The 12,132-nt window shown below is 33.1% G+C and overlaps 1 protein-coding gene across 6 annotated transcripts in view; it reads left to right on the top strand.

Moving 5' to 3' along the window:
- The window catches only part of LOC105151120 (Kinesin heavy chain 73), a 46,188-nt gene extending 35,617 nt beyond the window's left edge, over positions 1-10,571 (top strand). For 4 of the 6 annotated variants that reach the window (XM_011064658.2, XM_011064659.2, XM_011064657.2 and 1 more), the window contains 8 exons: positions 303-377; positions 1,250-1,401; positions 1,591-1,924; positions 2,000-2,253; positions 2,378-2,561; positions 2,693-2,893; positions 2,965-3,141; positions 3,268-10,571. In XM_011064658.2, coding sequence (XP_011062960.2) covers positions 303-377; positions 1,250-1,401; positions 1,591-1,924; positions 2,000-2,253; positions 2,378-2,561; positions 2,693-2,893; positions 2,965-3,141; positions 3,268-3,356 — 1,466 coding nt within the window. In that variant the 3' untranslated portion in view covers positions 3,357-10,571. The remainder of the gene's footprint in view (positions 1-302; positions 378-1,249; positions 1,402-1,590; positions 1,925-1,999; positions 2,254-2,377; positions 2,562-2,692; positions 2,894-2,964; positions 3,142-3,267) is intronic. The other 2 variants (XM_011064660.2, XM_087409465.1) reach the window with 1 other exon arrangement.
- Positions 10,572-12,132: the final 1,561 nt, after the last annotated feature.

The raw sequence follows: 12,132 nt of genomic DNA, 5'->3' as shown, positions 1-12,132 counted from the left end.
CATGAAAGAAAAGAAAAAATAAGACTCACACAAGATGCTGTGTTATAAACATTGATGTTTCAATTAATGGTATTGTGACATGATATACACGCATAATATGGAACTTCCGTATAGAATGCGCGTTAGATAATATACGTTATTTGTCTACTTGTCTCACCATCTAGTGTCTGTGGCCTGCAGGCATGATTTGTCAGTACATAAGTTCATAAAGCTGATATGAAGCTCGCCATTATGGAGAAAGTAACGTTGACTAGTCGAATGAAGGGAAAAGAAGTATAATCAGTGCATCTATCTCCTTTCAGCGAGACCAACTTTCCTGAATCTGAACCTGAATCTCAACTCATTGACACGTCTTCAACAATCTACCTCTGCCAAGTGTAGGTGACACTCGTCGTTGATCGTCCTTTCAAACTTTATTCTTTAATTAAGTTTAAACGTTGAAAAAAAGTTAGATTAGAATGACAACAATTGAAAGAGAATTCTAATGTAATATAGTTTGAAAGGATGAACCACTCGGTCAACATGTTTGTAGTTTGGGTTTTTTGTTTCAACCATTAAAATTAGTGTAGTATACCGATAGTATTTGATAGTATTGAATTTTGTTTTATATTTTAAGTGTGTTTTATTTTAGATGGTTTGTGATCACAATCACCATTTGGATTGTTAGTACTGCACCTAAAGTGCAGTATGTATGTAATGTGTACACACGTACATATATGTATTATATACATATACATATATATGTATATGTATATATACAATATATGTATACGTTAAATATTTATTACTTACAATTATTCCCTGATCATTGTAATTTATTTCTTTATTTCAGATTATATATTCTACGCTTTTACTGTCTAGATTATATGATCTAAATTCAAAACTATTAACGATCCGTTTCAAACTTAAAAATATTCATACATAAATATATATAATTGACAAATGAATAATATCAATAAATAAGCGTGGAATATATAAAATTTTTTTATTATTTTTAGGAAAAGCATGATCCTTCGCATTTAAATGTACATCAGAACCGACCTGGCACCTTTTGATATATATATAACGTTTCTGTAAATCCATCAGCATCCAATAATATCTGTTAAAATAAGGAAAGCGAGTAAAAATAATTAATCTGTAAAGTTAATGACAAGATAAAGTTATTTGAATGGCCAGATCGGCCCTGATGCTTTGTATATAACAAAAGATTTTTATAGTTCGTCATGTATTATCAATTTCCTGTTGGTAGCATCTCCGAACATGGTTAGCAGTAAACTGGGTCCTCGTATGACCACATTACACGAAGAAACTTCAAATATGGGAAATCAAGCGTGTACTCCTATCAATGATGACGATGAGGAGAAGAGCGACGCCGATTATTCTGAATATGAGGCATATCAGGTAGTGTATATTCGAAATATTAAAGATATATTTATTTAAAAACAAAATTGAATCACAATAAGAATAATGTGTTTATAAATTATGATATACTTGAATTATTCAGAATCAATTAGAATCGATCATTGTGTAATAATGTACATTGTAATTACGCTATCGAATCAAAGCTATATTACATGTACTTGCGCACAGGCTCCACCGAAACCGGTAAAGCCACTAACTTCTTCACGCACGTTGGATTCTCTGGTCGAACTACAATCGACGAAGATCAATACGCCAAGTATGAGTAGTAGCGGGTACGGTTCTCAGGCTGTTTCCACGACAAACCTGACGTCGGAAGATTCCATTTCTATCAAGTCCATCAGTGTGGATGAGACTCCAGACCTCGAATATCGTAATCTTCTCGATAGTAAGAAACCTGAGAAAATGGACAGTTCCCTCGTCGAGGAAACGCCCGAGGAGTACTTGAGCGAAGTAAACTCTACATTGGATAACTTGAACATCTCACAAAGCGCTCGCACAGAAGGTCAGTTAAGTCAAATGCAAAACAGTCACTTTAGATATCGATATTATTCTGTTGTAAATACTTTTTATCTTATAGAACATACTAAAAAAAATTTGGAAGAAATAGGAACATATATAGATACCGATATCGATAGTCCAGTTTCTTCTACAAGGAGTGAAAGCGAAACCAACAGCAACATGTTTCACGTCGAAACTCAAAGAAAAAGTACACCTAATCAAATTCTCAGTGATAGAAAAAACGAGATGGAAATCAGTCAGATGTCCAATTCGGGAGACGATAGTCCCATGGAGGGAACTTCAATCGTACATACCAAACTGCCACCTGGCAAGGTGAGGTATTTTATATTTTTTATACTTAAGAAAGACAGAGAGAGGTCGTTATTCGAAAAATGGTCATGAAAATTCCAAAAAATTTTCTCGTGGATTATGCAATGATTCATGTTTAATTAATTAGGTCGTGCGAAGAAGAAAGACTTCTAATGGTTCAGGAAGGCCTACCAGTTCGCAGCATAGAGCTTCATTTCCTATGGTCCGTCCACAACTTTCTGAGAGTAAGGCTGCAGTACATTTGGAGCAAACGCTACAACCTACTATGCCGTATGAAAATGGCGACAATAGCTCTTCGGAGAGAATTGACGGTAGTGCTAGTTTAAATAATTAGATTTGGCAATTTTTTGCATATTTTTTAACATTACGTTTATTTTTTGAGAAATTATACACTATATGATTCTTCTTTTTGTATTACATTTTAAAAAGATTTCTTTTGCAGCGGATGACGTTAGCGATAAAAGTTCAGCGTTTGGTTCAAGGCACGATTTAACTAGAGTGGAAACTCCCCTACCAGACTGGATCGTCGTTGGAGAATCAGTTTTGGTTCGCCCTTATAGTTATTCCGGAGTTATAGCATACGTTGGTCCTACAGAGTTTGCATCGGGAATCTGGATAGGAGTTGAACTCGATGCCCCGACTGGTACAATCTCTCTTTCTTTCTCTCTGAAATTTTGTCTAGATTGTAAACATGGCTATGTTTCACTGTTATAGGCAAAAACGATGGTGCTGTCAATGGCCATAGGTATTTCACATGTCGACCCAAATGTGGTATATTCGTTAAAATGGATAAGTTAATTCAAGATAGACGAGGAAGAGCGCTTAGAAGTTACACCAAACAAGAATCGACACCAGCACCATCTACATCAATGCGCAGGAGTATTAGCAAGGGTATTTCAAATTTCAATTTCAAAACAATTATTTTATTGTATCGACTTGTTTTATTGTATTGACACGTTTACTGTTAAAATGATATTTATTGGAACTATTGTTTTTATTGGAAATATTGTCTTTTAGGCGAAGGATTACATTCCTTGCACCGAAGTCGCAGTCGAGGGGAAGGCCTCTCTACTACAGGTACACGTTCTTTTCCACGCGGCAAGTAAACGGATCACACACTGCTTCACCATTACTTCGTGTTAATAAAAGCCACAACATAAATATACTAATTGCTACATGCCTATATGATATATGTAGCAGCAATGTTTCAGTCCTTTAGACATTAGGGCAGCTATTGATTATTGAAATTACTTATACAGTAATATTTCAAATATTAAATCATTAATGTGTACTACACACGAAGCATGGGATATTTTCAACTCGTCATGTCCTATGAGCAGCGTATCCACTTCGCTACTTGACTAGGGGATAGGGAAGTAGGGAAAGGGAGGGAGTAGCATAATTGACCCGTGCATAATTGTCGCCATGTATCGAAAATCAGTTGCGACGTTTATTGACTAACGAGCATTCCACAAGTTTACTTTAATGACTGGTATTACGAACCATTTATATTTTATGCCAGAGGAAGGCAATATATCTTGCGATTTAATTGTACATTCTAAACTAATCAAAAGTCAGCAGAACATCTTTCCTTTATTCTTGATATGTCACTCTAAAATACACAATAACTACAATTTGATGTACATATTCCATCTAATAATATTTTGTATTTGTGAAATCGGTCTGTGTCGACACAATAGACGCGATAATAATAATATACCGATTAAATCTTGGCGTTTTTACAAATCATTGGACGATATACTTTCCAAAATTACCATATGGTAATTTATAGGCCGGAAAAGTGCCCAATGAAAGGACAAATGTCGGAAAGCATTTTGCATACATATATATTTTACCGTTATGTAGATTATTTAAAGATTTTATATGTATACAATTGTTTCGTATATTGTATTTTTTTAGCGCGATTCGTTAAGTTCCTTTTTATTGTAACATACATCTCTTGTCACCGTTATCCCATCACGTGAACATGACACACCTTATTTATATATATTACATTCTAACTGCATATTGCATTTTTGGAGATTGCAAACTGATTCTTAAATGTCCTTATTAATTGATTTAAGAGCAAATTGCAAATCCAAAGATACAATGACTACTAGAGTTGCAATATTAAGTTCATAGATTTAAGTAGAAACTAAATAAATGAGCTTGTTTCATTGTATCAGTTGCATATAATGCTATATTCATCCAGATTTTTTATAACTTGGGCTATTTCACGTTATTTCCCTTTATTTACGCACAGCATAAACATTGAAGCGAATGATTAATATATATTTCATATCCTGTAACATGATTTGCTCATTAATGAATTTTTCCCACTTTGAATATTAAATTTGGTTTCATTTAAAAAAACCATTACATCGCGTCTTGCGTGAAATCAAACGGCGGAAACTAATTAATTCATGAAATATAGATTGTGCCGTAAAAGAATATGAAAAAGACGAAAAGTAAGCAATTAACATTTAAGATAACTCATACATTTGCCCAAATTGTGAAAACAGCTCCTGTCCAATTAGAACAATACTTATATTACCAATAATGAGTATATTACTGTATGTGTAATATTTATGGATAATATAATAATAATAATAATAATAATAATAATAATAATAATAATAATAATAATCGCTGCTGCGCAATGTTTCCTTATCGTGGCAGACAATTTCTTCGGTTTTTATGTACGTAAATAACAATTACCTCTGCGAAAAGGAAACCTTACAATCAGCAGCACCTGTCCATTTTTAGTAATCAAGATTGTTGAGAAAGAAACAAATTAAGAGTCCATGTGTCACAGTGATACTACATGCCTGCCCGGCATAACGTTAATAAATTTTACAATCTTTAATCATTACGCGTCTTCGGTTTTTGGTATAATGCAATTGACACTTGCATTCCTTTCGACGAATTGAAACTCGTATATATCATCTATAAAGCAAGATTTACTCTTGCTCTTCCTATTTTACGGATGCGGACAGTGTGAGACATATACTTAAGAGTGATTCAAAATCTGAAAAAATCATACGCAATTTCCACTGTATATTTTAGTATGTTATCAATCAATTCTTGAGTAGTGTTTTTTTTAACCCTTTATAAGGCGATTATATTTAGAATAATGTTATTTGTTTCTACAACACAACACGCCGAGAGACAGCGCAAAAGAAAATATAAAATAGAAAACAGAAGGAAACGTAACGGAGAGCACTGACGACAATCTCGGAACAAAGATTTTTTTTTTTTAATTACAGCCTTACAAGTGATTGATGTTTAAGTATTATTTTCTATCGTCGGGAAAAAACAATGTTTCACAAGCTACAGTGGAGTGTTTAGCATTGAGAGAGCTTACACAGCCTATTCCATCCCGCAATAAGACAATGTCCATTTTTACCGTTACAATTGTCTAAAGATAATCGTTCACGCTATACTTTGTACCCTAAATGATTCTAGAATATATTTTCGACCAATCGGTTTTACGAACTTTTCTAGAAGACTTCCGAATTTAACATTATCCGCGATCGCTGCGAATGACACGCGCTCACGGTCCAACTTCAAGTTCCAAGGGTCGCACGGGAGAGTCCATGATTTAAACCGAGTCTCCTATCTATGGCTGTGAAACCAACAGATATTTTGCTGTTCACGCTGCTCCCTCGTTTTTATCATCGTGTTCATATGCGACGAACGAGAATCGAATTACACGCTCGTTCTTGTCTCTCCATTAAAATATGAATATTATGAAACTGTGAAACCAAAACGTCTCTCGAACTTTTACTGATTAATTACGTAAACTGTTCGTCGACGGAATCATTGAATGGAAGTGCGCCTTTAACGAAGGGTACAGCTCGAGCAGTTTGTTTTCGATCGCGCTTTTCCGTGACGCCAAATACACGAACAAAAAATATGTAAAAGCACCGCGCGCATCGAGAAAATTTAAGAATCGCATCGACAAGATCATTTTGCATTAAGGAGGATGTAAATTTTTATAACAAAGAGAATATTATTGATACCAATGTGTTAAAATATCGATATTTTATATCTATTATTTTATCTAATACAATTTTATTTCAGTACTCAAAGTTTCTTAATATTAGCCTCGTTAGTAAGTAAATACTTTTTGGCCAATAATATTAATATTATTAATATTATTGTTAGCTTGACTAAATACGTTTAATTCGTGATGATTTTTTAATTCAAGTATTTATGTATTTAGGCTAAATATATGCGAGTCAACAATATCTTGTAGTTTAAAACATGTTATTTGAATCAAATATTTACTTGACAGTGACCGCTACATTTAATTAAATCAATTAATATTTTTCAATGTACGTCACGTTTAAATGCACGATTATGTTTTGTCATAAAATTCTAAGTAATATTTAATTAAACATTTTATCTTCGTTGCTAGAGTGATCCATTCCTCGAAACTTTCTTGTCGATCGCGTTTGTCAGCGGCCACGCTTCATTATCGTCAATTAAATAAAAAAGCGCGAGAGCACGTATAATATTGAATTTGGAACTCTTCTAAACCATGTCGCAGTGAGGCCGTTCGAACGGTCATGCTGATGTAAAACCATATGTATATGTACAACGTAAGCTTCGAGAGATTGGCGGATTATATTTTAATGTAATGTATAAAAAAGAAAAAGGAAAGAGAAAGAGAAAGAGAGAGAGAGAGAGAGGAAAATAACAGATAAAGTATGCGTGCGAAGAAAAAGTGACAAAACCCTCGTATTCGTCCTTGTACGTTTATCGATATTTATCGATAATGTAAAAAAAAAAAAAAATTAGCAAAGTGAGCACGTGCTTCGTCTCTCCTCCTCATTTATTCTAGCCACGTTAAGTAGATATTGTATTTATCACGACGACACTATACACACTGTACGTTAGGTTCACGACAGCTTTCACGCATTTAACTTGATGTAATTAGGACTGTCAACTTGCAATGTCAAATACGGCTGTCATTCTCATTGTTTGAAAACGTAAGGGTTCACTCGCTAGAGACAACATATTTAACACGTATTGCATCCGTTTGATCCATCTCGACTTTATACGCTAGTACTTAGTTTGTAGACCTCCGTGGACAAGCTCATCTTCCCTTTGGAGAAAGTCATTTTTCGAGTTAGTCATTCATCGAACAGATCGATCAACGATACGTTAGACGTGTGCCGTGGACGGTTTTTCTTTCGAGTCGTTGATACACATCACGAAGGTATATTGTAATATACATACTGTGTTCTACGTTTCGAATAGCTCGACGTTGACGTCTGAATAACTAAAGCTCTGATCCATTGAAACGAGGAATCAGCCTTTTATGGTGTGTCGCGGGGATCAAACGGATACTTGGACACTTTACACCTGCCTGTGAATCTTCGAATTGATTCTGTTTCTATCTACTCCGCCAAATGTTTGCATACCGGGAGAAAAAGAGTGAAATCAAAGTGTGAAATTATACACGGCGAAAGATGTGACGTAGATAGTTTCAGTCGATCGACGATTTTATGCTGTAAGTGTAAAGCTTCTGCTGGAGATAACGAATGGTACAGTCGATATTAGATAATAAGGATTTCGGAAATTCTCTGTAGATCGATAGGATGCGCTGTGTCGTTTGATCTGGTTGTAGATAACCGGAAATAGGAAAGCCTATTTTTGCATCGTGTGATTAAAGACAAAAAAAAAAGGTATCTAGCCGGTTTGTATTCACCGAATATGCATTTGGATGAGGTGTTATATAAAGCTCCAAACTATACAAAAGTAACTTGTAGGGGATGTTGACTCTGTCAATGATTCGTATAACAATGATTCATATAACATTAAAGTTTAATCACAAATATGCTTACGGATATGCTTATTATCTATTTCTTCTTACGAGCCCCTGCAGCCTTTCTGCGGGTAAATTATCATTTCGTATCATTTTATTATTTTGACTGATTCTCGCTAGATAAGGACCTCTTACAATTTATATTGCATAACGTACAAATTAGAACTGCTCTAAAATCATCTTAAATAATGAATTAGTCATTGTGTTATACAATACGAGAAACGATCTCGATTAATTCTATTGAATCTGGCATACACAGGTATTCACGATATAATGGAAGATCGTCCTCGAGTATCACAGTTGTATAAGTATAATCGTAAAAATCTACTTGTACTCTCATGTATATTTGATAAATAGCGCAATAATAATTTGCCGACGTCACATCGGAAATCTCATCGGTATAAAAGTATCTTGCGGCATACACGAAAATGTAACTCTCCAAGGGAATCTTTGTAAAACACAATTCCGATATGTTTATTAGACATATCTGAACGTACCTCGAATCAAATAATTCTTACAAGATTATGAAATAAACGATTGTACGAACGTACTGCTGTGAGCGATGCGCGAATCGACCAGATGCGTGTATAAATACATAAAATGTGGGCAAACGCTTAAGTAACGTTTCTTTCGACATTACACTAGCAATTCGAGTCGAGTATTGTCGTTTCAGCACGATCTAAATTTCAATATTTAGGATACGTAGATAGCGATTCAACTAGTAAGTACCTCGGTGTGCACTGGTGCTGGTATGTATTCTGGCATAATACTTACAAGTTAGTGTTTACTTCTCTGAATGTTTGCATGGAATATTCTATAATCACGATCCATCGATATGTGCTATAGAAATTGATTGACGTTTTTCAAATTTTTCGTGACATTTTCCAAACGAAGTATCAAACGCGGTGATTTAAGTACAAATGTAACTATATTTTCACGAGATAGTAAAATTTGTCTTGTAACGATATTACGTATAATACGAACGTTTTTTATGTTCTATCCGAATTAATCTGCGAATTATAAGATGGATCTCTTATAGATTTTCTTTGATTCCTACGTGCTCAGATCAAAGTGTACAAAGTCTACTAGCTCGTCTCGAGACATTTTCTTCACGAACCTTGCGAACTAGAAGCTAGGACAGCGCATGATGCTGTTTAAATATTAAACAGCATCAGAAATATCATCCGCGCGATACCATTCTTATACGTGTCACATTAAAGCCGTAGATATACATGCACATCCAGTCACACGCGATGCACTAGGGGCATGCCTGCTTTAGCGGCACTCGAGAAGAAAAGGCAAAAGTAAAATAAAGAAAATATAACTAGCGAGTATATTCCATGTAACCCCTTCTAATTCAAATGAAAGCTATCCATTCTTTTTTGTAGCTACAGCAGTAAGCGTTGTTACTTGAGCGATTACCATCCTTTGCCGCGAAAGCAAGAATGTACTTTTCGATCTCGTAGGCCAAGAGCTAATTATTATTATTATTATAAGAAAAATAGAACTGTGTCAAGTCAAATCACGAGATGATTATTGTGTAATAGTATTATTTTATAAGCAGTCAATAATATTAATATTCATTCAAGTAAGCTAAACACCGTATCACCTCTTTCTCCGAAATCCTCCCGTTTGTGAAAAAGTCGTATATTTATTTCGTAAGCTCGTTTCGTCTCGAGAATACCTATACCTCTATTGTTATAAATAATATACATGCCGCGATACATGCATATAGAAGCTGATACAAGTATCACTTAAACAATAAGGTGTGTACATTTTAATTTTTATGAACATAATAAAAATATAATTTAATGTTCTAAATAATCTAAATGTATGCGATCTTGCGTGGTCGGTCGGACTTTGCTGTGAATTCGTTGCGAATCCGATAACGACTCTTGTCCCACTTGTGATTATAACAAATCAATATTTGGTTCTTTAAGGTATGGATATACCTACATTAGGCTGTATGATTATTCAGTTATAATAATTTCTACAATTAGATCAATTAGACGCGTTTTGTTTTAATTTCTTTAGTTACGTTTTATTAAAAAATATTTTAGCAATAACAACAAGTACAATATCCTTTTATTACATCGAATTATCATTTATGAATTATTTAAAGGATTAGTTATTTATTTATCTTTTAGAACAAAGTGATATTCGCATTAAGAGACAAACATAATTAAGCTTATCAAATGTTGAATTAATTAATTGCATGATTAAGATTTAATTAAAAATGTGTGCGTTTTACAGTTTACACGATTAATTTTAATAATCGTTTAATGCGTACAAATCTATTTAATTAATTATTATTATCATTTATTATCATCCTCATTACCATTATCATCATTATCATTAACATCACTGTCATTATTATTATATTGTTATTGTTGTTATTATTATTATTATTATTATCATTATATGTTTTACATTTTGCGCTTCGTTGTACGTTTTTCGATATGTGTGATAATAAATAACTTTCAGCGGAGATCATTTAATTTTCAAGCATTTTTTTTCCTTTATTGTTCAAGCATTTTTTCTTTATTGCAGCAAAAAAAAATTGTAAAAACCGTACGTATTGCACATAAGAAAACCAAACCGAGCTATGAAAATCACTGACTGATTAGTATACTCGTATAAGCACAAATGCAAACTTATGAATGATGATTTTTACGTGATACTATTGGTCAACTTTAATCGTTCATAAAAACAATTAACATTTTCGAAAGAGAATTTTTGAGTTAATTTAAATATATATACATTATGTATATATAATAAATAAATAAACATCAAGGTACATGTGTGTGAAGCCACACAGGTTTTGATATATGTAGTGTGTACAGTCATCTAATTTAAATATAATGGAATGACTCCTGCGGGAATGTCGCGGTGACTCTAGTCGGAGGATTTTTCAAGGTCTTTTTTGTCCTCGGAACCGCGCACAAGAAAAGGTAGTCCTCTCGTGGTCTACCGCAAACAGAAACGTGTGCGAACGAGTGCACTCGTGCATTCTTTCCCATAGCCGAAGGAGCGACTTATCGATGAGAGATGACTGCAATTAATATGCCTCTTTAGTGGCCCTGACAATTGTTATTTGCCTCGATGAGGAGGTAGACGTCTGCAATAACACAATATGCACTGATTGTCATTGGCGCATGGCGCATCGTAATATTATGGCAGGTAATATGGAACAAAGTTGTTCGTAAAAGTAACTAATATTACTTACTCTTTAGTTACTTTTCTGTTAATGTTTTGTAATTTTTTGCATTGCTATTTTAAGAATTTACTCGGGAAAAAATGTTTCCTATATAATTTTATATATAATTATATGTATATGTAAATGTAATATGTCCGTGTATATAACATTTTTTCCCCGGGATATACATTTCTAACATTCTAAATTATTTTATTTATTATACAAAATTATTCAATTATATTATTTATAATAATATAATAAAACATTTGCCCTACATTATTTATATTAAATTAATATATACTTGTAGTCAAAATTATAGGATCAATATTAAGACGCATTCATACATAAAAGAACTCTATAGTTTAATTGTTAATATAAACGCTTTAGATAATTCGAAATAAAGATATATTTTAATTACAAAAAATAATCGTCAATCGTTTACTAAACACTTTTTTTGGTCTGTGTTGACAAATAATTTTGATGTAAATAAGTTATTATAAAAATAATTATATTATAAAATTAATTATTAGTTAGAAAAAAATGTAACTAAATTAAATTACAATTATAGATGGAAAAAAAGAGCAAAATTAAGTTACAGTTATTAAAAAAAATAATTCTAACTGTAACTTCGTCACGAATAACTAATTACTTCCCAACTCTGATTATTGAATGTATGTAATCTTTCCCATCGTTAAGTGAATCATTTAAAAATTAGACGGATTATTACTTTCTTTCAGATAAAAATTTACATTTTTCGATAACATGCCTTTAATTTTTGATGAAACAATTTCAAGTTATTGAAGATTGAGACTGGAATCAATAGATTTCTGATTTTCAAATTGACAGTTTAGTA

The sequence above is a fragment of the Acromyrmex echinatior genome, chromosome 9 (assembly GCF_024713525.1).
Source record: "Acromyrmex echinatior isolate Ae372 chromosome 9, ASM2471352v2, whole genome shotgun sequence".
Classification (NCBI taxonomy): Eukaryota; Metazoa; Arthropoda; class Insecta; order Hymenoptera; family Formicidae; genus Acromyrmex; species Acromyrmex echinatior.
Note: the sequence above shows the minus strand (reverse complement) of the source record. Positions and strands in the feature narration are given on the sequence as shown.